Source organism: Oncorhynchus kisutch, linkage group LG20 (genome assembly GCF_002021735.2).
Source record: "Oncorhynchus kisutch isolate 150728-3 linkage group LG20, Okis_V2, whole genome shotgun sequence".
Classification (NCBI taxonomy): Eukaryota; Metazoa; Chordata; class Actinopteri; order Salmoniformes; family Salmonidae; genus Oncorhynchus; species Oncorhynchus kisutch.
The window spans coordinates 29,901,021-29,928,865 of NC_034193.2; the positions used below are offsets into that span (position 1 = coordinate 29,901,021).

The 27,845-nt window shown below is 42.0% G+C and overlaps 3 protein-coding genes across 7 annotated transcripts; all 3 read left to right on the forward strand.

The window, feature by feature from the left end:
* Positions 1-3,208: 3,208 nt before the first annotated feature.
* On the forward strand, positions 3,209-12,100 carry LOC109865591 (zinc finger and SCAN domain-containing protein 2-like). 2 transcript variants are annotated; one of them, XM_020453887.2, is made up of 3 exons: positions 3,209-3,413; positions 4,358-4,564; positions 10,622-12,100. In XM_020453887.2, exons 1-3 carry the CDS (start codon positions 3,410-3,412, stop codon positions 11,653-11,655), a joined length of 1,245 nt encoding a protein of 414 aa, XP_020309476.1. In that variant the 5' UTR covers positions 3,209-3,409; the 3' UTR covers positions 11,656-12,100. The 2 variants fall into 2 exon arrangements, with proteins under 2 accessions (XP_020309476.1, XP_020309475.1); XM_020453886.2 differs by having other exon boundaries at positions 4,355-4,564; positions 10,622-12,092.
* Positions 12,101-12,174: 74 nt separating this feature from the next.
* LOC109865592 (zinc finger protein 135) lies at positions 12,175-14,827 on the forward strand. Of its 3 annotated transcripts, XM_031799885.1 has the most exons (3): positions 12,197-12,442; positions 12,543-12,717; positions 13,041-14,827. In XM_031799885.1, the coding sequence occupies exons 2-3, from the start codon at positions 12,699-12,701 to the stop codon at positions 13,991-13,993; spliced, it is 972 nt and encodes a 323-aa protein (XP_031655745.1). In that variant the 5' UTR covers positions 12,197-12,442; positions 12,543-12,698; the 3' UTR covers positions 13,994-14,827. The 3 variants fall into 3 exon arrangements, with proteins under 3 accessions (XP_020309477.1, XP_031655745.1, XP_020309478.1); XM_020453888.2 differs by having other exon boundaries at positions 12,175-12,717; XM_020453889.2 differs by having other exon boundaries at positions 12,197-12,717; positions 13,068-14,827.
* Positions 14,828-23,023: 8,196 nt separating this feature from the next.
* Positions 23,024-27,739, forward strand: LOC109865593 (zinc finger protein 679-like). 2 transcript variants are annotated; one of them, XM_020453890.2, is made up of 3 exons: positions 23,024-24,181; positions 26,080-26,270; positions 26,389-27,739. In XM_020453890.2, exons 2-3 carry the CDS (start codon positions 26,081-26,083, stop codon positions 27,330-27,332), a joined length of 1,134 nt encoding a protein of 377 aa, XP_020309479.1. In that variant the 5' UTR covers positions 23,024-24,181; position 26,080; the 3' UTR covers positions 27,333-27,739. The 2 variants fall into 2 exon arrangements, with proteins under 2 accessions (XP_020309479.1, XP_020309480.1); XM_020453891.2 differs by having other exon boundaries at positions 23,829-26,270.
* Positions 27,740-27,845: the final 106 nt, after the last annotated feature.

Here is a 27,845-nt window from a genome sequence, read left to right on the forward strand (position 1 = left end):
TTAGCTCAGTTACCTTAGCTTTCTTGGGAACAGGAACAATGGTGGCCCTCTTGAAGCATGTGGGAACAGCAGACTGGTATAGGGATTGATTGAATATGTCCGTAAACACACCGGCCAGCTGGTCTGCGCATGCTCTGAGGGCGCGGCTGGGGATGCCGTCTGGGCCTGCAGCCTTGCGAGGGTTAACACGTTTAAATATCTTACTCACCTCGGCTGCAGTGAAGGAGAGACCGCATGTTTTCGTTGCAGGCCGTGTCAGTGGCACTGTATTGTCCTCAAAGCGGGCAAAAAAGTTATTTAGTCTGCCTGGGAGCAAGACATCCTGGTCCGTGACTGGGCTGGATTTCTTCCTGTAGTCCGTGATTGACTGTAGACCCTGCCACATGCCTCTTGTGTCTGAGCCGTTGAATTGAGATTCTACTTTGTCTCTGTACTGGCGCTTAGCTTGTTTGATAGCCTTGCGGAGGGAATAGCTGCACTGTTTGTATTCGGTCATGTTACCAGACACCTTGCCCTGATTAAAAGCAGTGGTTTGCGCTTTCAGTTTCACACGAATGCTGCCATCAATCCACGGTTTCTGGTTAGGGAATGTTTTAATCGTTGCTATGGGAACGACATCTTCAACGCACGTTCTAATGAACTCGCACACCGAATCAGCGTATTCGTCAATCTTGTTATCTGACGCAATACGAAACATCTCCCAGTCCACGTGATGGAAGAAGTCTTGGAGTGTGGAGTCAGCTTGGTCGGACCAGCGTTGGACAGACCTCAGCGTGGGAGCCTCTTGTTTTAGTTTCTGTCTGTAGGCAGGGATCAACAAAATGGAGTCGTGGTCAGCTTTTCCGAAAGGGGGGCGTGGCAGGGCCTTATATGCGTCGCGGAAGTTAGAGTAACAATGATCCAAGGTCTTTCCACCCCTGGTTGCGCAATCGCTATGCTGATAAAATTTAGGGAGTCTTGTTTTCAGATTATCCCCAGCTACAATGAATGCAGCCTCCGGATAAATCATTTCCAGTTTGCAGAGAGTTAAATAAAGTTTGTTCAGAGCCATCGATGTGTCTGCTTGGGGTGGGATATATACGGCTGAGATTATAATCGAAGAGGATTCTCTTGGTAGATAATGCGGTCTACATTTGATTGTGAGGAATTCTAAATCAGGTGAACAGAAGGATTTGAGTTCCTGTATGTTTCTTTCATCACACCATGTCACGTTGGCCATAAGGCATACGCCCCCGCCCCTCTTCTTACCAGAAAGATGTTTGTTTCTGTCGGCGCGATGCGTGGAGAAACCCGTTGGCTGCACCGCTTCGGATAGCGTCTCTCCGGTGAGCCATGTTTCCGTGAGGCAAAGAACGTTACAGTCTCTGATGTCCCTCTGGAATGCTACCCTTGCTCGGATTTCATCAACCTTGTTGTCAAGAGACTGGACATTGGCAAGAAGAATGCTAGGGAGTGGTGCACGGTGTGCCCGTCTCCGGAGTCTGACCAGAAGACCGCCTCGTTTCCCTCTCTTTCGGAGTCGTTTTTTGGGGTCGCTGCATAGGATCCAATCCGTTGTCCTGTTTGTAAGGCAGAACACAGGATCCGCGTCGCGAAAAACATATTCTTGGTCGTACTGATGGTGAGTTGACGCTGATCTTATATTCAGTAGTTCTTCTCGACTGTATGTAATGAAACCTAAGATGACCTGGGGTACTAATGTAAGAAATAACACGTAAAAAAACAAAAAACTGCATAGTTTCCTAGGAACGCGAAGCGAGGCGGCCATCTCTGTTGGCGCCGGAAGTCATGATCACTGACAACAATGAGACAGCCTATAGGGAGGAGATCAGAGACCTGGCCGTGTGGTGCCAGGACAATAACCTCTCCCTCAACGTGATCAAGACAAAGGAGATGATTGTGGACTACAAGAAAAGGAGGACTGAGCACCATTCTTATCGACGGGGCTGTAGTGGAGCAGGTTGAGAGCATTAAGTTCCTGGGTGTCTACATCACCAACAAACTATCATGGTCCAAACACACCAAGACAGTCGTGAAGAGTGCAGGAGACTGAAAAGGTTTGGCATGGGTCCTCAGATCCTCAAAAGGTTCAATAGCTGCACCATCGAGAGCATCCTAACTCGTTGCATCACTGCCTGGTTTGGCAATTGCTCGGCCTCCAACCACAAGGCACTACAGAGGGTAGTGCGCACGGCCCAGTACATCACTGGGGCCAAGCTTCCTGTCATCCAGGACCTCTATACCAGGCGGTGTCAGAGGAAGGCCCTAAAAATGGTCAAAGACCCCAGCCACCCTAATCATAGACTGTTCTATCTGCTACCGCACGGCAAGCAGTACCGGAGCACCAAGTCTAGGTCCAAGAGGCTTCTTAACAGTTTCTACCCACAAGCCATAAGTCTCCTGAACATCTAATCAGATGGCTACCCATACTATTTGCATCCCCCCCCCCTTTACTCTGCTGCTATTCTCTGTTTATTATCTATGCATACTGTAGTCACTTACTGTAGTCACTAACTCTACCTACATGTACATGTTACCTCAATTACCTCGACTAACCTGTGCCCCCACACATTGACTCTGTACCGGTACCCCCTGTAAATAGCTTCGCTACTGTTATTTTACTGCTGCCCTTTAATTATTTGTTATTTTTTTACTTTGTCTTTGTCACGCCTTGGTCTTAGTATTTTGTGTTTTCTTTAATTATTTGTTCAGGCCAGGGTGTGACATGGGCTTATTGTGTTGTCGTATTGGGGGTTTTGTAGGCATTGGGATTGTGGCTGATTAGGGGTGTGTCTAGCATAGGCTTGGCTGCCTGAGGCGGTTCTCAATCAGAGTCAGGTGATTCTCGTGGTCTCTGATTGGGAACCATATTTAGGTAGCCGGGGTTTCACTGTGTATTTTGTGGGTGATTGTTCCTGTCTCTGTGTAGTTTCACCAGATAGGCTGTAATAGGTTTTCGCGTTCCGTTTGTTGTTTTGTTTATATATATAGTTATTTCATGTATCGCTATTCTTCATTAAAAAACATGAGTAACCACCACGCTGCATTTCGGTCCGACTCTCCTTCAACAGACGATGGCCGTTACAGTCTTAAAACTGCATTGTTGGTTAAGAGCTTGTAAAGTAAGCATTTCACTGTCAGGTGAAATTTTGATTTGAATATGTCGAAAGGGACTTTTATTTTGAACCTTTTTGAAATTCTATGACCCGGAAGTATTTCATTTTTGGTTCTGACGAGACGATGATCTGACAAATGTTGTTTATGTCCAATCTTTCTATAATCTGTTGTTAAATGTCCCCGTCTAGAGATATCGAATCAAGAATCTGGCGGACACCCCAGCACAAAAGTCTGTTTGTGATTAACTTGCATTTCAGGCGGATTCCATGCTCGAAGGAGTGAGAGGAGTCAAATGGGTAAGGTTCCATTAATAGTATTTATCCTTGGACGTTATCCGTCGTGAAAATGTAATGTAAATATCTGTCATTAACCACGTTTCCATCCACAGTTTTTATGCGAGGAAAGTCCCTTATTATAAAAAAAGTTTTGGTGTAATGTTATAAATGCCGACAAATATTTTGTTTGACATTGTATCTTTTTGTGTCGGTAAAATTCATTATGATGGAAATGGCGGTGGAAACGCCTTTATGCGCAAATGTTGATATAACCATCAAATCGAAGTACATTTGGAGGCACGCGATGATATGGTGTGTGGTCATCCCACTAGTACGACTCGGGAAACCATACAGTTTATTAAGATACATATGAAATACGTTACGATTAACTTCACATGGTGGTGAAAGTGCACTGTGTTGAGCTTGATGCTGCTATCCAATTAATATTGAGGGTATTAGTATAGGGACATGATGCTTGACAAATACAAATATTATCGCTCTTATCCATAATAATCTCATCATGTAGAATAGACAACCCGCACAGCCTACCCGCAAAGTATCTGCGAGCTGTTGGCTATAGAGCGCAGGTGCCAAGACCAGAGTAGGCACATTTGCTATTGTGACAAAACTATCGGTAGAGTTGAAAATGCGATTGAAACACATTGAACTTTAGATTATTATTCGGTACATGAAAATGTAAGTGTAAATGTTGTGTGTGTAAACGTCATCACGCACTGATTTAAAAAAAAATCCGCAATAAATCCATTTGGTGGGAAAATTGCCATATTTTCTAGAATATTCGCACGAAAATCTGTCGCCATTTGGATGAAAACCTAGCCACTGCCTTGGAAGTCTTGCACTCAATGCAGTTGCATTGTTTCATTCATGTGATACATTTTACACCACGTTTTAACTGTATTTCTAGTGCTGATTTTTAAGAGTTTTGCACCTCATCTATTAAGCAGATGGAAGCCTTCGAAAGATGTCTAAAATTGAGCGTCTGAACGCCCGTGTGGCGAAACTGCTGACGGTGGCGGTGCATGAGGTTCTGCAGGTGGTTAAAGAGACGGTGTCAGAGTATCAGGAGAACACGGCCAGAACTCAAAGAGAGAATGAGAGTCTGAGGAAAATTCTGCAGGAACTCCAGGATAAGATGAAGAGAGAGAACACAGGTGAGTCCGAGTAGTGAGTGTATGCTAGGCGATGTTCCCTTGCGCATTGTACTGTAAACTAGGTCTTCCACCTCAAAGCACAAGAGGATTTTGACACCCACCATCTCAGATTATGAAATTGTTTCTGTTGTTAAACAGATAATATTAGCATTCCTGCAACCATTATTTTGTTTAAATATACTTTTGCGCTCTTAGAAATTAAGCAAATTGATGGCACCCAAATTGTCCATTTAAATGTATAGGATTCATATTAGAGGTCGACTTATGATTTTTCAGCGCCGATTTCGATTATTGGAGGGCCAAAAATATCTGATACCAATTAATCAGCTGATTTATTTATTTGTAATAATGACAATTACAACAATACTGAATGAACACGTATTTTAACTTAATATAATACATCAATAAAATCAATTTAACCTCCAATAAATAATGAAACATGTTCAATTTGGTTTAAATAAGAAGAGAAGAAAGTAAAAGTGCAATATGTGCCATGTAAGAAAGCTAACATTTAAGTTCCTTGCTCAGAGCATGAGAACATATGAAAGCTGGTGGTTCCTTTTAACATGAGTCTTCAATATTCCCAGGTAGGAAGTGTTAGGTTGTAGTTATTATAGAAATTATAGGACTATTTCTCTCTATACCATTTGTATTTCATTAACCTTTGACTATTGGATGTTCTTATAGGCACTTTAGTATTGCCAGTGTAACAGTATAGCTTCTGTCCCTCTCCTCGCTCCTACCTGGGCTCGAACCAGGAACACATCGACAACAGCCACCCTCGAAGCAGCGTTACCCATGCAGAGCAAGGGGAACAACCACTCCAAGTCTCAGAGCGAGTGATGTTTGAAACGCTATTAGCGTGCACCCCGCTAACTAGGTAGCCATTTCACATCGGTTACACCAGCCTAATCTCGGGAGTTGATAGGCTTGAGGTCATAAACAGTGCAATGCTTGAAGCATTGCGAAGAGCAGCTGGCAAAACACTTACGAGCCTGCTGGTGCCTACCACTGCGCAGTCAGACTGCTCTATCAAATCATAGACTTAGTTATAACATAATAACACACAGAAGTATGAGCCTTAGGTCATTAATATGGTCGAATCCGGAAACTATCATCTCGAAAACTAGACGTTTATTCTTTCAGTGAAATACGGAATCGTTCCGTATTTTATCTAACGGGTGACATCCATAAGTCTAAATATTCCTGTACATTGCACAACCTTCAATGTTATGTCATAATTACGTAAAATTCTGGCAAATTAGGCGGCCCAAACGGTTGCATATACACTGACTCTGCGTGCAATTAACGCAAGAGAAGTGACACAATTTCACCTGGTTAATAATGCCTGCTAACCTGGATTTCTTTTAGCTAAATATGCAGGTTTAAAAATATATACTTCTGTGTATTGATTTAAAGAAAGGCAGTGATGTTTATAGTTAGGTACACATTGGAGCAACGATAGTCCTTTTTCACGTATACGCACCACATCGATTATATGCAACGCAGGACACGCTAGATAAACTAGTAATATCACCAACCATGTGTAGTTAACTAGTGATTATGATTGATAGTTTTTTTATAAGATAAGTTTAATGCTAGCTAGCAACTTACCTTGGCTTACTGCATTCGCGTAACAAGCAGGCTCCTCGTTGAGTGCAATGTAATCAGGTGGTTAGAGCGTTGGACTAGTTAACTGTAAGGTTGCAAGATTGAATCCCCGAGCTGACAAGGTAAAAATCTGTCGTTCTGCCCCTGAACAAGGCAGTAAACCCACCGTTCCTATGCCGTCATTGAAAATAAGAATGTGTTCTTAACTGACTTAAATAAAGGTGTAAAAAAAAAAAAAAAAACATCGGCCGAATCGGTGTCCAAAAATACAGATTTCCGATTGTTATGAAAACTTGAAATCGGCCCCAAATAATCGGCCATTCCGATTAATCGGTCGACCTCTAATTCATATAATATTCAATAAATATAGTACCTTGCATCTGATTTGGACATAATTTTTTATTTTACAGTGAGTAAGAAATCCCAAAAATGGTCAAGTCACCCATGGACCCTCAACACCCCACCCCAAGAACTAGTATATTGTATCAGTTCTGTCTGTCTGACATAGTATGAATTTGTTAGGTTTATGTCCCGTCCTACATCCTGATATTACAAGGTTCTAAACACTAGGTGCTATTAGGTGATAGCCGTGACACCTCCCGCAATGTTAAAGGGACAGTTCCACCAAATTTCAAAATGATGTTGGTTTCCTTAACCTGTAAGCAGTCTATGGACAATGTATGACAGAAATCATGCTTTGGTTTTGTTGTCAACTGTCTCAAATGCTAACTTTTTAGCACATCTAATGCAAGTCAATGGTACCTAATATTAGCATTTTTACTCTTAACACCTTAATCATCCTAAAAAAGTGTCTGCAATTTGATTGTGTAACTCAATGATGTTAGTTATAGATGATTTGGGTATGAAAATGCGAATATACAGTTGAAGTCGAAAGTTTACATATGCTTATGTTGGGAGATATTGAAACTCATTTTTCAACCACTCCACAAATTTCTTGTTAACAAACTATAGTTTTGGCAAGTCGGTTAGGACATCTACTTTGTGCATGACACAAGTAATTTTTCCAACAATTGTTTACAGATTATTTTACTTAAAATTCACTGTATCACAATTCCCGTAGGTCAGAAGTTTACATGCACTAAGTTGACTGTGCCTTTTAAACGGCTTGGAAAATTCCAGAAAATTATGTCATGGCTTTAGAAGCTTCTGATTGGCTATTTGAGTCAATTAGAGGTGTACCTGTGGATGTATTTCAAGGCCTACCTTCAAACGCAGTGCCTCAGCCAAGACTACAGAAAAGCAATTGTAGATCTCCACAAGTCTGGCTCATCCTTGGGAGAAATTTCCAAATGCCTGAAGGTACCACATTCATCTGTACAAACAACAGTATGCAAGTATAAACACCATAGGACCAAATCAATCCCAGAACAATAGCAAAATACCTTGTGAAGATGCTGTAGGAAACGGGTACAAAGTATCTATATCCACAGTAAAACAAGTCCTTTATCGACATAACCTGAAAGGCCGCTCAGCAAGGAAGAAGCCACTGCTCCAAAACCACCATTAAATAAAGCCAGACTCCGGTTTGCAACTGCGCATGGTGACAAAGATTGTAATTTTTTTCTTATCGTACTCTCTGGTCTGATGTAACAAAAATTGAACTGTTTGGCCAAAATGACCATTGTTATGTTTGGAGGAAAAAGGGGGAGGCTTGCAAGCCAAAGAACTCCATCCCAACCGTGAAGTACGGGGGTGGCAGCATCATGTTGTGGGGGTGCTTTGCTGCAGGAGGGACTGGTGCACTTCACAGGATGGAAAATTATGTGGATACATTGAAGCAACATCTCAAGACATGCTTGGTTGCAAATGGGTCTTCCAAATGGACAATGACCCCAAGCATACCTCAAAAGATGTTGTAAAATGGCTTAAGGACAACAAAGTCAAGGTATTGGAGTGGCCATCACAAAGCCCTGATCTCAATCCTTTAGAAAATGTGTGGGCAGAACTGATAAAGCGGGTGTGAGCAAGGAGGCCTACAAACCTGACTCAGTTATGCCAGCTCTGTCAGGAGGAATGGGACAGAATTCACCCAACTTATTATGGGAAGCTTGTGGAAGGCAACCTGAAACATTTGACCCAAGTTAAACAATTTAAAAACAATGCTACCAAATACTAATTGTAAACTTCTGACCCACTGGGAATGTGATGAAATAATTAAAGCTGAAATAAATAATTCTCTCTACTATTATTCTGACATTTCACATTCTTAATATAACGTGGTGGTCCTAACTGACCTAAGGCAGGGACTTTTTACTAGGATTAAATGTCAGGAATTGTGAAAAACTGAGTTTAAATGTATTTGGCTAAGGTGTATGTAAACGTCCGACTTCAACTGTAGGTACCATTTACTTGCATTTGAAATGGTGGCCAGGTAAACAACCAAAGCAAGGGTTGCTGTCATACTGTTATAAAACCCATATGTAATTTGGGTGAACTATCCATTTAACAAAAATCACAAAGCAGAAACAGCACTATCTAGTGGTTAGAACCTGGTAATATCAGGATGTAAAATGGGACATAAGCCTAACAATTTCAATTACTAATGTATCTGAATTGGGGCGGAAAAAAATCACCAAATTCACTGAGAATATATTACATAGAATGAAGAAACAATACTCCGAGCTGCAGTTCCATACTATTTGTCAGCCGTAGAGAACTGATACTGTAGACTCGTTTTGGGGGTGGGATTGGTGTGGTGTGACCGTGGGTGGCTTTTGACCATTTCTTTGCATTCCTCATGTCTTACTCATTGTTAGAAGAAAGTTGGGTCCAAATTGGACGTCAGGTACTATATTTATTGACTTTTTACAGTGTCTTCAGAAAGAATTCCCACACTCCTTGATTTATTACACATTGGGGAAAGGGGAATACAGCCTGAATTCAAATTGGATTAAATGCTTCTTTTTTTCTCTCACCCATCTACACACAATACCCTATAATGACAAAGTGAAAGCATGTTTTCAGAAAATGTTTCTTCATTTATTTCCAAATTAAATACAGAAATATTTCATTTAGATAAGTGTTCACACCCCTAAGTCAATACATGTTAGAGCTGTAATCTGCCAAAGTCTAAGAGCTTTGCGGACGTGGATTGTACAATATTGGCACATTATTATTAAAAAATTAACAAGGCCACTCAGGAACATTCAATGTCGTCTTGTTAAGCAACTCCAGTGTATATTTGGCCTTGTGTTTTAGGTTATTGCCCTGCTGAAATGTGAATTTGTCTCCCAGTGTCTGTTGGAAAGCAGACTGAACCAGGTTTCCCTCTAGGATTTTGCCTGTGCTTAGCTTTATTCAGTTTATTTTTATCCTGAAAAAACTCCATAGTCTTTGCTGATGACAAGCATACCAATAACATGATTTAGCCACCACCATGCTTGAAAATATGAAGAGTGGTCTCTGATGTTTTGTGTTGGATTTGCACCTAAACATAACACTTTTTGTATTCTGGATATTTTGTTGCGCACTTTTTTTTTGTAGTACTACTTTAGTGCCTTATTGCAAACAGGATGCATGTTTTGGAATATAAAAAAAAAAATCTGAACAGGCTTCCTTCTTTTCACTCTGTCATTTAGGTTAGTATTGTGGAGTGACTACAATGTTGTTGATCCATCCTCAGTTTTCTCCCATCACAGCCATTAATCTCTAACTGTTTTAAAATCACCTTTGGCCTCATGGTGAAATCCCTGAGTGGTTTCATTCCTCTCCGGCATCTGAATTATGAAGGACGCCTGTGTCTTTTATAGTGACTGGGTGTGTTGATACGCCCATCCCAAAGTGTAATTAATAACATCACCATGTTCAAAGGGATATTCAATGTCTACTTTTTTTTTACCCATCTACCAATAAGTGCCTTATCTTTGTGAAAGGCATTGGAAAACCTCCCAGCTCTTTGTGGTTGAATCTGTGTTTGAAATACACTGCTTGACTAAGGGACCTTACAATTATCTGTATGTGTTTGGGTACAGAGATGAGGTAGTCTTTCAAAAATCATGTTAAACACTATTATTGCACACAGTGAGTTCAAGCAACTTAGGTTACCTGTTCAGCAAATTTTATATTCATGAATGTATTTAGGGGTTGAATACTTATTTACTCGATTTCAGCTTTTCATTTTTTATGAATTTGTAAAAATGTCTAAAAACATAATTACACTTTGACATTATGGGGTATTTTGTGCAGGCCAGTTACACAATCTCTTGCTGAAATGACATGGAATGACCCAACCATAACAAGCTCCAGGGGCTAGCCTCTTGTTTGGTCTCCAGGAGATTGAGAACAAACTAAATACAGAAAGATACATTTACATTTCACAATGGACAAATAAAATATGATTGCTAATCACCACCATCAGCTACCCTCCCCCAGTCAATTGCCTATTTCCTTGCTATAAGCCAATATGCATCTTGTTCATGTTCACAGGTGCTGTGCCAACTGTGACTGTCCAACTTGAGCTGCAGAATTGTAAGCAGGAACTTTCCCTGGGGGAGGACACTGAACTCTTCCCGTCTGAAGAGGAGTTGACAGAGATTCTCTCTCCAGAGCCACATGATGGGCTTACCAGCGAAAAACCCTTTGGAGTCCAAACATTTGGCTTTCCTCCTATCAGTTTGAAAAAGAAGAGCAGGTCGTTCCACTCAGCGTGTGGCCCAAGGAGCTTGCTGGCCGAGGAACGACCAGAAACGACCACACAGAGCAGAGAGTTAGATCTTAAATCTGAGATAGGACATGATACACATGTAAAGGAACACCACACTCTGGTGGCTGATACTGCGCTGTCAGAAACACTATTGAGTCATATGAACTCTACTCACACTGTTTCAAACTCACTTTTCCCAAATGATTCCCCTCAGGCCTCTCAACCATTGCTGACTTTTGAGGAGATCAAACCAGAACCCGAAGTGGAAGCGTATGTCACATATTCAACACCAAAGCATTTTTATGACTGTGCAGGCTCAAGCCACATTTTACCCCAGACCCAACTCAATCGAGAGCCTCTTCAACCTAACTCAGGGTCTTATGAACTTGTGTACTTCCAGCCTAACCAAAATTGCTCAGGGGAATCATTTGCATTGGGAAACAATGCTGAATCTGCATTGGACAGATTTGAGGAACAGCACAATACCCTCCCGTTTAGGAAATCTTTTGGTGGAGCAGGAGGGTTGAGAATACTCCAGCGACATCTCGGTAGTGAGAAGCGCTACTGCTGTCCTCTGTGTGGCCGGTGCTTCAGTCACGCTGGTGATTTTAAAAAACACAAGAGGGTCCACACTGGTGAGAAGCCATACTGTTGTTCTGTGTGCGGAAAGCGTTTCAGTCAGTCAGGCTACCTAAAAATACACCAAAGGTACCACACTGGAGAGCGACCGTATGGCTGTACCCAGTGTGGGAAACGCTTCAGTCATTCTAGTAATTTCAAGAAGCACCAGCTTACTCACCTAGGATCAGTGCCATAATGTATGAGAACATAAGGGATCTTTGACTGACAACTATGGCATTCCGTTAATTTAGAGTTGGTCAGATTAAGTGTATGGGGGAAATGTTCAGGAAAGTGAAAGGATAATATCTAACAGGAGAGAATTGCTTACTTTGTGTTTGACTTGACATAATTACTAATCTTTGGTAGAGTTTTCTGATATGGACAATATTGTGAAAAGCTGGTATTGACATTTTCAGCACCAAATCTCACTGATAGAATTAATGCGCAAGACCACAAATTACTGTATTATTCCTGACAATGGTGGTGTGGGTCTGGGAATCTTCCTATTTGATATTTACTACTAGTAAATTTGATTAGAATGTGTAATTCTTGTCATTTTGAATAAACAAATATTTTTCTCCAAAACAAAATGTACGTACTATTACATGTATGTGTTAATAAAATATATTCCACTGTTGGGACTACATATAATGAAAATCACTGTCAAAGTGAAACACGAACTTAAGGGCGCGTCCGTTCTGGCAACCGCCCCTTTACGTGACTTGCGGAAGTGACGAGCCCTGTGCTACAACAAAACAGTTCAGCCGTTATCCACAAATGGATACAGGTGAGACATTTTATGTTGAACTTGCATGTTGATTGCTCAGACGACGACGAAGAAGAAAACATCGGAGCCAAAACAGACATTGATGCAGTCGGAAGCTAACGTTTGCATGTCAGAGCCTCTGCGTGTTAAGATCTGTAACCTTAGCAGCTAGTTAGCTTACAACAGCTACCATTGGACGGTCATCGATGGCTTCAAAGTAAGCCCTGCCTTTTTACATGAAACTTGGACGTTCTCACAGTCATTCACTGCACTTTGTAGTCCTGTAACCTAATTTGTAAATCATGTCGAAAATTGAGCGTCTGAACGCCCGTGTGGCGAAGCTGCTGACGGTGGCGGTGCATGAGGTTCTGGAGGTGGTGAAAGAGACTGTGTCTGAGTACCAGGAGAAAACAGCCAGAACTCAGAGAGAGAACTTGAGTCTGAGGAGGAGACTACAGGAACTTCAGGAAAAGATGAAGAGCGAGAACACAGGTGAGATTCAATGCTTGTTGTTGAAGTAATAGACCTAGTTGACTGTAAAAATGAGGAGGGCCTGACTCTGTTTCTGCTCTGAGTCTATTATGTTGGGTTGCTCAGATGAGACTGCTATCAAGTTGTTGGGGGTAGTTTTCCTCAAAAGCACATGTAGCAGAAACTAGGTCAATTCTGATGTTTAGATAGTCCTTTAGTTATTCATCTGTGGGGACAGATGAGAAACGCTGTTGTGATATGCCTGATCAAATTAATACAATCAACAATTGTTACCCTCTGTGGTGTTTGGTGTGGTTTTCTGATACCATCTTTGTCATTGGCAGCTCAACAGTCTGCCCCTGCTCCCACAGCCATTTCAGGTAAAACCGAGCAGGAGGAGGGAAGCGAGGGCAGCCCCTGGCCGCAGGACCCAGAGTCTACACAGTACGAGGACAAACCATTGCTCACCCAGAAACCGTGGAGGAGACTGGAGATCGAGTACAACAACTCACTGGAGCTAGACCACTTGGAGGACTCTGAGACTGAGTGTAATGTCACACTAACGTTAGCCGAGCGTAGCGGAGCGCCTCCCCAGAGGTTGTCACAGGTGACAGAGGCAGCCCTGACTGTACACATGCCTCATTCTCTGTGTGACGCCGACCTAGACTCCATGCACACTGGACATATGTCCTCCAACATGTTACCCCTAAGCCATCCCAGCTCTCCTCCTCACCCAGGTCTGTTCTCGGGTGAAATCAAAACCGAACCTGAGCACTTGGAATATTCCTCTGCCCCCCAAGAGACCCCAGACCAGAACCCATTTTTTGAGTGCGAAGACTCGAATAGTAGCGCAACACATAATCACAGTGCCCCGGAACCCATGCAGAACAACCCGGAAATGCACGGTGTAGTGCACTACATCAACGCAGAAGGTCTAAACACCTTTGTGGACACGTTTCCCTTCACATGTCACCCAGAGTTGGTCCAGGACGCCAGGCGACAAAATAGGCCTCTGCTTAGGCGTGAGGAGAGCCACAGCTGCATCCTGTGTGGGAAGACGTTCAGCCGGATTGGGAATCTTCGAATCCACCAGCGCTGTCACACAGGGGAGAAACCCTACTGCTGCCTGCACTGTGGGAGACGCTTCAGTCACGCTGGGAACCTGCAGAAACACAAGAGGGTTCACACTGGGGAAAGACCGTATGGCTGCCAACAGTGCGGCAAGACTTTCAGTCAGTCCAGTCACCTTAAGAAGCATCAGAGAATTCACGTTGTCAGGCATCTTAGTGTTGAATAAAGTTTCAGACTTTCAGATTTAATTGTCCTTGAATCAAAAGTGAAGTGCATTTGTTGAACTTTGGCCTGTTTGTATGGATGTTGGGGTGATTTTTGTGCTGCACCCCCAAAGCATAGTGTGCCACTTACTACATGGTCACAAGGTATAACGTAGACCACACTTTTTGAGAGTGAAATTGGAGCTAGTTTGTGTAACAGCGTTGTCTGTCTCTCTCCATGCTCGAACCAGGGACCCTCTGAACACAACTGTCTCCAAAGTATCATTAACTATTGCTCCACAAAAGCTGCAGACTGGTGCACGCCGCTAACTAGCTAGCCAAATTTTACATTGGCTGCACTCAACCTACTTTGACCTCCACTGGACAAAGCCCAGCTGTGTGATCCCGGTCAACAGCATTCATGTAACAGTGTTGCTTCCGTCCCTCTCCTTACTTGAACCAGGGACCCTATGAACACACCAACAAACTGTCATCCACAAAGCATTGTTACCGGTCACTCCATAAAAGCTCGGGCTTTTGCAGAGCAAGGGAAACCTCTACTTCAAAGTCTCAGAGCGGGTGACATCTACTAGCGCGCACCACTAACTAGCTAGCCATTTCACATCGGTTAAACTGGGATCAAACCAGCAACTGGCCTGTAGAGCCAACAACGTGACTGTGACTGCACTAACTGCATTCCCAATAGTCAACTCATGGAAGTGTTTGTAAGATCATTACAATGTGAGTTATCTTAATTGACATAATCAAGCATGGATCAATACACGCTATATGGACTGACGGTGTGTATGCAGCATGTGTTTCATAGATAAGCTGTTCAAATAAATGTGTAATTGGTTGATGTGTGACAGCATTTGATACTTACAGGCTCTTTGGATAGTTCACCCAAATGACGAAATCACATATTGGTTTCCTTACCCTGTAAGCATAATGTCCTGTGGTTTGTTTAATTGATTCTCCCCTTAAAATGACCCTAATTCATCGGGGTGGATCAGCTTGAGCAAAGTGAGGTGTAGAATCACTGATCTACATAGTAGATAATAGTATTCCTACCAAATAATAGGCTTTGTACAATTATGTTTTGTAGAGCTTTGCCTCCACTGGTTTAGGCGATCCCACAGCCAAACACACTCACACAGCCAGACATTGATTGATTGGACACTGTATGTCAACTAGAAAATGACGTTTTAGTAGAAACTTTGTGCACTTGCTCAGCTGGCTGAAAGTATTATTATTAATAGTGGAAAAAGTTTACATAGTGAGATAGGCTTATATAATTGAGAAAGCGTCCAAGAAAAGATGGGGGTGGCAGGTAGCCTAGTGGTTTGAGTGTTGGACTAGTAACCAAAAGGTTGCAAGATCGAATCCCCGAGCTGACAAGGTAAAAACCTGTTGTTCTGCCTCTGAACAAGGCAGTTAACCCACTCGGCTGTCACTGAAAATAAGAATTTGTTCTTAACTTACTTGCCTAGTTAAATAAAGGTTAATAATAAAAAAAATTAAACAATACCTTCAAATGCTTAGTTTAAAAATAGTTATCATTGAAGCAGCTAAAGTAAGAATGCATTGAAACCCATCTTAATTCATGCAAACCCTTCACATGTGGGAAATGGTCTACATGGATAGGGCTAAATGTACATGTTTGTTACAGAAGAAATACGAAAAGCAGATGCATAACCATGATTTTGGAGTTAATGGGGATATTATTAGACCAAAGGTGAGTACACAACAGTTCACCGGGCACAAGTCTTAATCCAAACATTACATTGATTTTAAATGTGTATTTTATATTTACTGTACTTTTCGCCGCATTTGTTGATAATGAAATCAGAAACTACTCTGGATACATTCAGCAACAAGACTATTGCTGGAAAATTGTGGAAGACAAAAATGACACTGGTGAAAGGACTAACTGGTCTCCAAGTGACCACACGCCTCTCAAGTGTCTACAGTTCCTAATCAATTTCAATGCACTTTTATGACTCAAAGAAGTCTTCAACTAGGTACATTTATTTTACCTATATGATCTGACAGTGTTAGGCTTTCACAAGGCAATTCAGAGAAACAGATTGTAATTTTGGTTCATATAGAAAGGAGTCACGAGTACATTCAGGTGCGTGTGCCACAGCAAATTTTCTTCCCCATAAACGAACAGGTTCATTGTGTTCAGAACAACCCAGTGTATGATGACATAACAGACAACAAAATTGCAGAAGTTGCCCAATTATTGGGAGGGATGGGGACAACTTCTTGTTGCGTGCGGTGCTCAAGTTCAGAATGTCTTGTCAGTCAAAACACACAATACTGTGTATAGCATGTTGCTGTACACTATGTTCCAATTTAGGTGATTATTAGTGTCCAAATATGCCATTTTCAACCCATACATATGGGTATGAGTGTGAAGGGCTACATGCTCACGGATTAGAAGGTATCAAAAAGCTGAATGTAAATATTGTTAGCATAGCTTTCACCTGGTTAGTCTGTCATGGAAAGAGCAGGTGTTCTTAATGTTTTGTATACTCAGTGTATGAACGCTATCTGCCTAAATGTAAATGTTTATTTATAACAATGACAAAAATAGTACAATAAATGTAAGTACCTGACGATAGACACAAGGAAGCACAATAGATGTACAGGACAACAGTATGTTGATGGCTGTAGGTTCGTGATTCGTCTGTTTTAACATGGGAATAACTGGGAGCTAATGTGACCATTACAATTAGAGCATGCTAGCTAACTCGCTCTTACAGCAATAACATACAAAACACATCCCAGGATGCATCAAATATCGAACAGGTACTGTTCAAAAGTTTGTGGTCACTTAGAAATGTCCTTGTTTTTGAAGGAAAAACACATTATTTGTCCATTTAAAATGACATCAAATTGATCAGAAATGCAGTGTAGACATTGTTAATGTTGTAAATGACTATTGTGCTGGAACCTGCAGAGAATTATTTATTTTTTAAAACATTTTTAAATGGAATATCTACATAGGTGTACAGAGGCCCATTATCAGCAACTATCACTCCTGTGTTCCAATGGCACGTTGTGTTAGCGAATCCAAGTTTGTAATTTTAAAAGGCTAATTGATCATTAGAAAACCCCTTTGCGATTATGTTAGCACAGCTGAAAACTGTTGTGTTGATTAAAGAAGCAATAAAACTGTCCTTCTTTAGACTAGTTGAGTATCTGGAGCATCAGCATTTGTGGGTTCAATTACAGGCTTACAATGGCCAGAAACAAAGAACTTTCTTCTGAAACTCGTCAGTCTATTCTTGTTCTGAGAAATGAAGGCTATTCCATGTGAGAAATTGCCAAGCAACGGAAGATCTCTTACAACACTGTGTACTACTCCCTTCACAGAACAGCGCAAACTGGCTTAAACCAGAATAGAAGAGGAGTGGAAAGCCCCGTTGTACAACTGAGCAAGAGGACAAGTAAATTAGTGTCTAGTTTGAGAAACAGGCGCCTCACAAGTCCTCAACTGGCAGCTTTATTAAACAGTAGCTGCAAAACACCAGTCTCAACGTCAATAGTGGAGGCGACTCCGGGATGCTGGCATTCTAGGAAGAGTTGCAAAGAAAAAGCCATGTCTCAGATTCACCAATAAAAGGAAAAGATTAAGATGGGCAAAAGAACACAGACACTGGACAGAGGAAGATTGGAAAAAAGTGTTATGGACAGACAAATATAAGTTTGAGGTGTTCGGATCATAAAGAACATTTGTGAGACGCAGAAAAAAATTCAAGATGCTGGAGGAATGCTTGACACCATCTGTCAAGCATGGTGGAGGCAATGTGATAGTCTGCTGGTGCTTTGGTGGTGGTAAAGTGGTAGATTTGTACAGGGTAAGAGGGATCTTGAGGAAGGAAGGCTATCACTCCATTTTGCAACGTCATGCCATACCCTGTGGACGGCGCGTAATTGGAGCCAATTTCCTCCTATAACAGGACAATGGCCCAAAGCAGAGCTCCAAACTGTGCAATAACTATTTAGGGAAGAAGCAGTCAGCTGGTATTCTGTCTAATGGTGTGGCCGGCACAGTCACCGGATCTCAACCCTATTGAGCTGTTGTGGGAGCAGCTTGACCGTATGGTTCAAATCAAATCAAATTTTGTAATTGCTGCAAATGGAGTATTCTTTGACAAAAGCAAAGTTTGAAGGACACAATTATTATTTCAATTAAAAATCATTATTGTTTTCATGGAAAGAAAAGTACATTTCTAAGTGACCCCAAACTTTTCAACAGTAGTGTATATCAGGACATGTACATAGTGAACTCGCACACATTGTAAATATGAAAAATAGAATACAGTATTTCAGAACATGACCTACCGCTTGAATGTCAATATCAGACTGGGAAGAATTTAAGTTTGCAATCTCCCCCCTATCTGCAAGCATGACCAATGTCATAATATTAATATGTAAATTCAACCAACCAATGGGAATACATAAACATCTAATACATATTTCTGCAGTGTCAAGTGGAAACATAACCAACCCTGTTACTCTAATTTCCTGTACTTGGACAGAATGTTTTACTACATTACACAACCTCACGTTTTGATCACATTGAATGAGGTTATTTGCACATCCTTTTGACCTCATTAGTGATGTTAGTATACACATTTATAGTCAACACAATGACACAAAATCGATTGCTTAAAACAGAGCAATATCATTGGTTTTGCACTGTTGATTTTATGGTATGCACTGGTGGTCTTCTACTTTAAATTTTTTTAACTCAAATGGCGTGGAAAATTTGAAAACTCCCTGTATAAAAGACGCTGGCCTCATACCAGTTCATGGATTTGAGAGTTAAACTATCACTCAAATAACAACCAATCCTTGTCACTGTTGATATCCTATGGCGGGCCGTATTTGTTGAAATTAAATAACAAAGCAACTGATTTGTTTCCTTCCCTGTTTTGGCAGCCTTCCAAAACTTCCATCCGACATTCTAGAACACGTGTCAAGCTCATTCCTCCAAAGGCCGAGAGTCTGTGGGTTAGTAAAGAACGAATTAGTAAGGAAATCCTCTCACCTGGTTGTCTTGGTCTTAATTGAAAGGAAAAAACAAAAACCGCAGACACTCGGCCCTCCTTGGAATTAGTTTAAAACCCCTGTTCTAGAATTTAGATTACTGTCTTTTAGCAAATTCTCTTCTAACCAAGTAAATTATTCTCAGATTCATTGTGGCCTTTGAATAGTGTTTTTTTAAACAGTGCATACACCCCAAACGTTTGCCCCCGCTCTACTGATTTCAAATTGATATCAATATGAGTGATTTACAAAATAGTGTTTGTTGCGTTTACCTTTCCACGTTGGCGACCCACTTGAAACAAAATGCAACAATCCAAACTGTAGCTGGCTGTCTTCTACAAGTCATCCTCTAACCAGTGATATACAAATTATTCCCAGATTCTGTGTTTTTTTTAGTAAGGTTAGTTTTAACCGGATGTAAGGTGGTGGCAGCATGATGTTGTGGTGGTGCTTTGCTGCAGGAGGGACTGGTGCACTTCACAAAATAGATGGCATCATGAGGGCGGAAAATTATGTGGATATATTGAAGCAACATCTCAAGACATTAGTCAGGAAGTTAAAGCTTGGTCGCAAATGGGTCTTCCAAATGGACAATGACCCCAAGCATACTTCTAAAGTTGTGGCAAAATGGCTTAAGGACAACAAAGTCAAGGTATTGGAGTGGCCATCACAAAGCCCTGACCTCAATCCTATAGAAAATTTGTGGGCAGAACTGAAAAAGTGTGTGCTAGCAAGGAGGCCTACAAACCTGACTCAGTTACACTAGCTCTGTCAGGAAGAATGGGACAAAATTCTCCCAACTTATTGTGGGAAGCTTGTGGAAGGCTAGCTGAAATGTTTGACCCAAATTAATCAATTTAAAGGCAATGCTACCAAATACTAATTGAGTGTATGTAAACTTCTGATCCACTAGGAAAGTGATTAAATAAATAAAAGCTGAAATAAATCCTTCTCTCTACTATTAATCTTACATTTCACATTCTTAAAATAAAGTGGTGATCCTAACTGACCTAAACAGGGAATTTTTACTTGGATTAAATGTCAGGAATTGTGAAAAACTGAGTTTAAATGTATTTGGCTAAGGTGTATATAAACTTCTGACTTCAACGGTATGTACAGTTTATCCACAACCATTGCAACTCTGTCACTCCGGCCCCCTGTGTTCTCGCATGACAGGATAGAGTACATTGCGTCTCTGGTTTATGTCATGGGGAAAGTGGTCATTCATCCCATAGTTGGTTCCTTTTAATTCTCTGCCCCTGGTTTTGACCATTCCCTTCTGTTTGAAATGTTTAAAGAGCGCAATAATTGCGTGAGGTATGGCTCTGAAGGGTTTCCCCATTCTATGCACCCTGGAGAAGGTGATTTTCTCCACGACATTGGAGGGCAGTTTCAGCTTTTCAGTCATAAATTCCTTCACATTATCATCTGGTTAGATATTGTCTATCTCAGGAATCCACGAAACATTCCTTGAGATTGTACATCAAGCAGTGACTCCTTCAGTGTTCTATTCTCCTGATGAATTGTCTCAACTGCATTCTAAATGTTATGTACAGCACCTTTCAAAGATTTGTTCTCCTTCTTCAGTTTGTCTTTTTTCCTTTTGGCTGAACTCCAAACTAGGTGTCTATTCTGAGATGCTCTGTTGGATTGTCTCTAGCATCTCCAGTTTCGTCAGCTTTTTGTTGATAGACTCCAGCAGTCCCTGACACGTCCATGGCCTCCATGCTGAAAGACTCTCCTTCACCAGTGGTTTTGGATGAAGAAGGCCTCGGTTGTTACTTTTTGCGCGGAGGTCATATGACGGAGCAAGCGCAGTTGCTGCCTTTGACATGTTTCATGTCCAACGGGGCATGGTAGTGGCGGTCTAAAAAGCATTCTAGCTCCTGCATTAACTCTGGCGCATTGTTTTTGCTTAAAATGTTCATTACTACACAGTGTATCCTTGTGAATGGAAATATACTGTATGCTCATACATACATCTATATTACTTAGATTGAGAAAACAAGTGTGTTCCAGGATTCATCCAATGGCATTGTGGAGTATACCACCTCAGTCACCAGCTTCCTCAAGTCCCCAAAGTGACCATATGTACAGATCCAAACCAGAAGTCATGGATTACAGGCAACATCCACACAGAGCTAAAGGCTAGAGCTGTCGCTTTCAAGGAGCGGGACACTAACCCGGACACTTATAATAAATTCTGCTATGCCCTCAGAAGAATCATCAAACAGGCAAGCGTGAATACAGGACTAAGGTTGAATCCTACTACACCGGCTCTGATGCTCGTCGGATGTGGCAGGGCTTGCAAACTATTACGGACTACAAAGGGAAACCCAGCCGTGAGCTGCCCAGTGACGCAAGCCTACCAGATGGGCTAAATGCCTTTAATGCTTGCTTCGAGGCAAGCAACACTGAAGCATACATGAGAGCACCAGCGGTTCCAGATTACTGTGTGATCACGTTCTCCGTAGCCAATGTGAGCAAGACCTTTAAACAGGTAAAAATTCACAAGGCCACTGGGCCAGGCGGATTACCATGTACTCGAAGCATGCGCGGACCAACTGGCAAGTGTCTTCACTGACATTTTCAACCTTTATCTGACCGAGTCTGTAATACCTACATGTTTCAAGCAGACCACCATAGTCCTTGTGCTCAAGAATGTGAAGGTAACTTGCCTAAATGACTACCGCCCCGTAGCACTCACGTCAGTAGCCATGAAGTGCTTTGAAAGGCTGGTCATGGCTCACATAAACAACATCCCGGAAACCCTAGACCCACTCCAATTCGCATACCGCCTGAACAGATCCACAGATGACAGAATCTCAATTGCACTCCACACTCCCCTTTCCCACTTGGACAAAAGGAACACCTATATGTTTGGGCTCCCGAGTGGCGTAGCAGTCTAAGGCACTGCATCTCAGTGCTAGAGGTGTCACTACAGACACCCTGGTTCGAATCCAGGCTGGAACGCAACCGGCTGTGATTGGGACTCCCATAGGGCAGCGCACAATTGGCCCAGTGTTGTCCGGGTTTGCCCACTGTAGGCTGTCATTGTAAATAAGAATTTGTTCTTATCTGACTTGCCTAGTGAAATAAAGTTTTTTTTTAAAGTTACTTGACTGTAGTCAGCGTTCAACACCATAGTGCACACAAAGCTCATCACTAAGCTAAGGATCCTGGGACGAAACCCAACCCTCTGCAACTGGATCCTGGACTTCCTGATTGGCTGCCCCCCAGATGGTAAGGGTAGACAACAACACTTCTGCAGGACTTGCAGCGTGCTGAGCGTCACAAATAGAACCAAGTTCTATTTTAGTGCCTGACCACGCTGATGCTTGCTAATACGTGCGAGCAACGTGGGTGCAATGATTGAATAACATGTATGTGTACACTTATTTTGCTATGCTCGCGCACGTGACATTTCCGGTCTGGTCGGCATGTAAGAGGTTCTCTGTTCTCTGCTGAGGCCAATAGGGAATGATCGGAATAACATGTGCTTCAGTATGGTTGGCTTCTTAGCGTTCATAACCATGGTTATCAACTGTAACACAGAAATGGAATGTAAATAACAGAAAATAGATGTTGTTGTGGCAGCAGCAGAGAAGTACTTGGGTGTATGATATTTTACTGCAGAGGAGTTACAAAGTGTGTTGAACGATAATGTCTCGTCCTCCCAGAATGCCGGCCTGGTGTAGGATCAGATAGGGTCAGATAGTGGAATAGTGGTGAGGTTTTATTGGTTGTAAGGTTAGATGGTAGGGGAATTTTTGTGTCACTTTTTGTGTCACAAAGTGTAATGAATTCACTTTCCAGAACAATAGACAAAACAGATGAATTGGGAGTCTGTGATCATCCTCACACTCCCGTACAGTAGGTGGTGGTGTATGCACCTTTCAGTTAGTTGCGATCCACCAATACAAATTTAAAGAAGAAGAAAATCTGTCACCTGGATTTGTGACGCTCGTTATTTGGTGCGACGCAGACAGGGTGGTGTGAGTGGTGAAACAGAAGAGTCATTGTCTGTCCTTTTGAGTTTTGATGTTGAGTCTTTGCCCGACAAAGTGATGTTAGGATATATAAGTTATCCCGTACAAGCTTTTGTGCCTAATACATTATGTTGTTACAGGTGTTAAGCTCATGGGCATTGTGGCAGCAGTCTGTAGGAGGGAGTTTCCTAGGTGTGAGAAGTGTGCAGAAGGGCATGAGACAAAAGAATGTGTAGCATTGGGGAAAGTAATGGTATATGTTAATTGTAGGGGTGCTCATGTGGCTGTGGATCAGAAATGTCCGGTGCGAGAGAGACAGGTTGAGGTTTCCAGGGTTAGAGTAGTGCAGAAGTTGTCATACGCTGAGCCAGTGAAGAAAGAAGAGGAAGATGGGTCAAGGGGAGGGATCCTGAGAGGAGTGGTGTGAGTAGTAGAGCTGAACCAGTACAGAGGGATAGGCCAAAAAAAGTTGTGTTTCAGTAAGATTGGATTTTTTTCCATTTATAGCAATGGTTATCAACTGTACTGCAGGGATGGAACGTCAGTTACAGAAAAATGGTGGTGACAGCTGCAGAGAGGTATTTGGGTGTGCGAAACGTGATGTCAGAAGAGTTACAGGGTGTATTGAGTGGTAGTGTCCCATCCTTTCAGGCTGTTGGCCTGGATAGATTTAAATAGTGGAGTGGGTTTTTAGTAAGTGTAGAGAATTTGTTTATTTTATTATTATTTTATTTTTTAAATAAACAAAGTTTAAGGGAGTTGTACTCCAGTCTAGTAGGTGGTGGTAATGCAACCTTTTTTGGATGACAACCGCTTTTCAACCTCATCGAAGAATATCCGTGACCTGGAAGTACTTCTTTATTCCTGCCTGCTTTACAGCGGGCGTCACACTTAGAGGCTGCTGCGTGTTTTTTTTCTACCAAAACATGAACCTTAGTTCAATTAGTTAACCTGTATTCATACAAGGATTTTTTTCGTTTACAATGTACATTTTATCAACATTACTTTAAAAAGTTGAAAGCCAAAGGTTGGACACGTTTTTTTTTCTGGCGACTGTGGTGTACTGTGCTAACTAACGCGTTAGCTGGCTAGCCCATTCCCCATACAAACTTGTCTGTTGTTTTGGACACCTAGTCGGCGGATAAGGGTCAACAAAGAGAGGTATCTATTGTTTGACTTTTTTTGTGTAAACTTGAGTGTCATACACAAAGTGTATTCCACTCACTGTCTGGGTTTCCAACACTAAGAGTGTGTTGTCACGATACCAGAATTTCTTTCGATACCAGGTCTAGTAACTCGATACCACGGCACTTGATCCAGACGGATAACTCCGCTAACGTTACTGCTCTGTTTTATCGTTGGATATCTTTTGAGTTCAATATCATTACATTTTAAATTTGATGTCAAAATTTTTCATAGACAGCAATGTATGCATCAATTAATAAATTGTACAATCATAATTAATTTGACTGTTTTTACCAATGTAACTGGTGTAATCATTTATTTGAATGGTAAATCTCTTTTGGTAAACATGGTAAATCAAGATGGCCTAGGCGGCCTATTCACAATACAGGTGTAAGCATATTCAATGAGTAAGTGCATACATTGAGTTATTGTGCTTGTTTTCACTATTCAAATCCAATTGTATTTGTCACATGTGCCGAATACACGTGTAGACCTTACAGTGAAATGCTTACTTACAAGCCCATAACCAACAATGCAGTTTTAAGAAAATACTTTAAAATTATTTAATGTGGCTACAGATGACAATCTGTTTTCCTCCCAATTGGGACTTATTTTATTGTACTGATCAAAATTTACAATCTCCTATTTTATAAAATCCATTAATGAAGTCATTCATGACAAGGCATATAGGCCATCTGTAAATAGCCCATCCATCTACCTCATCCCCATATTGTTATTTATTCATATTTTTGCTCCTTTGCACCCCAGTATCTCTACTTGCACATTAATCTACTGCACAGCTATCACTCCAGTGTTTAATTGCTAAATTGAAATTACTTTGCCACTATGGCCTATTTATTGCTTACCTCCCTAATCTTACCTCATTTGCACACACTGTATATAGATTTTTTCTCCTATTGTGTTATTGACTGTACGTTTGTTTATTCCATGTGCGACTCTGTTGTTTGTGTCGCACTGCTTTGCTTTATCTTGGCCAGGTCGCAATTGTAAATGAGAACTTGTTCTCACCTGGCCTACCTGGTTGAATAAAGGTGGAGAGAAAAAAGAGAAGAGAAAATGTCCATATAGTCTGTTGAGGGAGACGTTACAGAAGGTGGGAAAGTATCTTTGGATGTGATGCAGAGACGATTAAGTGAATTAATAATGTTTTTGGTGACACAGCTTTGAAATCAGCATATTTTGCATAATGATTTGCATTATATCACAAACAAAGTGCTAGGGTTGTGAATTGTTTGATGTTAGCTTCAGCTGTAAGCTAGCAACGAAAGTTAACCTACAATTACAACTGGAAGCTACCGGTATCATCTTGCATTGTATTAGGATTCTAGCCTGTATGGACATTGTTTTGTGAACAGTTTCAACATTTCTACATGCCGTGTTGCATTATTCAAGTGTGGTAACTTCTGTGCAGCATAAGTGGGGAACTGGCAATGAGTAAATGGAGCAGGTAAGAGGCATGAACGGTGCGCTCACTGCAGAAGGGGACATCGGCTGCGCTGATAGACTTCATCCTCTCAATCATTATACGATGTGAGACTCATTTGACAGAAGTACAGAAAGTAACAAATTCTAGTACCGAACCGTTTTTCCATGTTCTAGTATCAAAGTTTCAGTATACTGTGCAACACTACAGAGGTACAACCAAAGAGGGTGACCAACCAATGAGCATTCTCATTGGTTGAGCATTCTGTTCGAATTGGGTAAGCTACTCAATATGTCATTCAATAGCAGTCAATCCCTCCTATCAATATCTAGTGGCAGGTGAATTGACACTGCACTGTTTGCTTATCATGAAAGTAATGCAATAGTTTTTGGTCCAGACCAGCAGACTCCTCTGTTTATGTTCCTTTCAGGATGTCCAAAATTGAGCGTCTGAATGCCCGTGTGGCGAAGCTGCTGACGGTGGCAGTGCATGAGGTTCTGGAGGTGGTGAAAGAGACTGTGTCAGAATACCAGGAGAAAACAGCCAGAACTCAAAGAGAGAATGAGAGTCTGAGGAGAAGACTGCAGGAAATGCAGGACAAGATGAAGAGAGAGAACACTGGTGAGTCAGGATAGTGTCTCAGTGGTGGTGATGGGTGGCTGGCCAACATAATCAAATCAATAAGATGGCATTTTCTGCCGCTTGCTCAAGTTCACCCTTTCACTGTTTTGTTTTGCAGCTGCTCAACTTGCAACATTTCCTGCGACTGGTGGCCGTGGAAGAGCGGCCATCGAGAAACCGTCAGAGCAGGGTTGGAGCCCTAGTCTGAGGCAGGACAGCCCAGAGCCCACAAAGGTAGATGAGAAACCAGCGCTCACTTTCGAACAGACTGTGAGACTAAGGCAGGAGGAGGAGGAGTACAATGCACTGGAGCTGGATCAAACAGCACACTATGAGACAGAGTGTAACTTTACCTTAACCTTACCCGGGCATCACGAGGAGGTGGCACGGCAATCAGATGAAGCCGTCTCGGTCCACGTGCCCCAGGGTGTGAAAAATGACTCGCACTCAGACTTGAATAGCACTTCACAGGGAAACACCCAGCTTGGCATCAATCTGACTGTTATCAAGACGGAACCCGAGCCCACCGAGTGCTCAGCACCTGAACCTTTGACAATCCCGGAGACCTTTGATTGTGTCGATTTAAGCTGCAATTCCACACGCTACGACCCAACAACGAATGCTCACAAGTCTCATGTGAGCACTGGACCATATAACGAACTTGTATTCGTCCACTCGAGTCACAACAGCGTCGGGAGGAGGTTTGGGTTTGGGAAAAACAGCAGGGACGGGAGGAAACACCATAGGCAACACTTCAGGAGGGATGAGCCACACAGCTGCTTTGTGTGCGGCAAGACGTTCAGCCGGGTGGGGAACCTGCGTATCCACCAGCGCTGTCACACGGGCGAGAAACCCTACTGCTGCCTTCAGTGCGGCCGGTGTTTCAGTCAGGCCGGGGACCTCAAAAAGCACAAAAGGGTCCACACAGGGGAGAAGCCATACTATTGTGGCCAGTGCGGCAAGAGCTTCAGCCGTGGGGAGAACCTAAAGAGGCATCAGAAGATCCACATCGGAGAGACCTTACACCTGCAGCAGGCATGGAGAGATCAACAGTCAAACTAGGCGTTCAAAGCAATCTTTTGAGAAATAACTATATAAATGCACATGCAGTGCGTGGTACTGAAATTAACATGAGATCTGCAGTGCTGAAAAAGTAGTGACTGGGTCATACTCATGGGTGGATTGGCTGTATTATTCAGGTTATCGATTTAGTCAATGGGTAACATGTATTTTGACCATTAGTGGATGGCATACCTTTGATCCACTGGAGTGTTCATTATTCAATAGGCAAACCTCTTATCACTGGCTTTTGAATAAGAGAGTGCGGTGTAAGCAACAAAATAATGTTTTGTACACTGAAACATTTATCTCCTCTGTACACATACAGGAAAGACTTGGATGTTGTGTGACAAATCGAGCATTACAACATTGTGTTCATGATGATTAAAGAGAGAAGTGAGCAAACTGAGGACTTGGGTCAGGACTCTCTTTCTACCTGTCAGAACAAAGAAATATCATTAATTGAACAGGCTTGCAACCTCTAATGCAGAGGAGTAGGCAACCCCGGTCCAGTAG

Excerpts from the sequence above, each read along its gene's own strand:
- LOC109865591 (XM_020453886.2), top strand. Across the intron at positions 4,565-10,621 it reads GATGAAGAGAGAGAACACAG|GTGCTGTGCCAACTGTGACT; the intron begins GTGAGTCCGAGT and ends TCATGTTCACAG.
- LOC109865592 (XM_020453888.2), top strand. The coding sequence starts at position 12,528 with ATGTCGAAAATTGAGCGTCTGAACGCCCGTGTGGCGAAGCTGCTGACG. Across the intron at positions 12,718-13,040 it reads GATGAAGAGCGAGAACACAG|CTCAACAGTCTGCCCCTGCT; the intron begins GTGAGATTCAAT and ends TGTCATTGGCAG.
- LOC109865593 (XM_020453890.2), top strand. The coding sequence starts at position 26,081 with ATGTCCAAAATTGAGCGTCTGAATGCCCGTGTGGCGAAGCTGCTGACG. Across the intron at positions 26,271-26,388 it reads GATGAAGAGAGAGAACACTG|CTGCTCAACTTGCAACATTT; the intron begins GTGAGTCAGGAT and ends TTTGTTTTGCAG.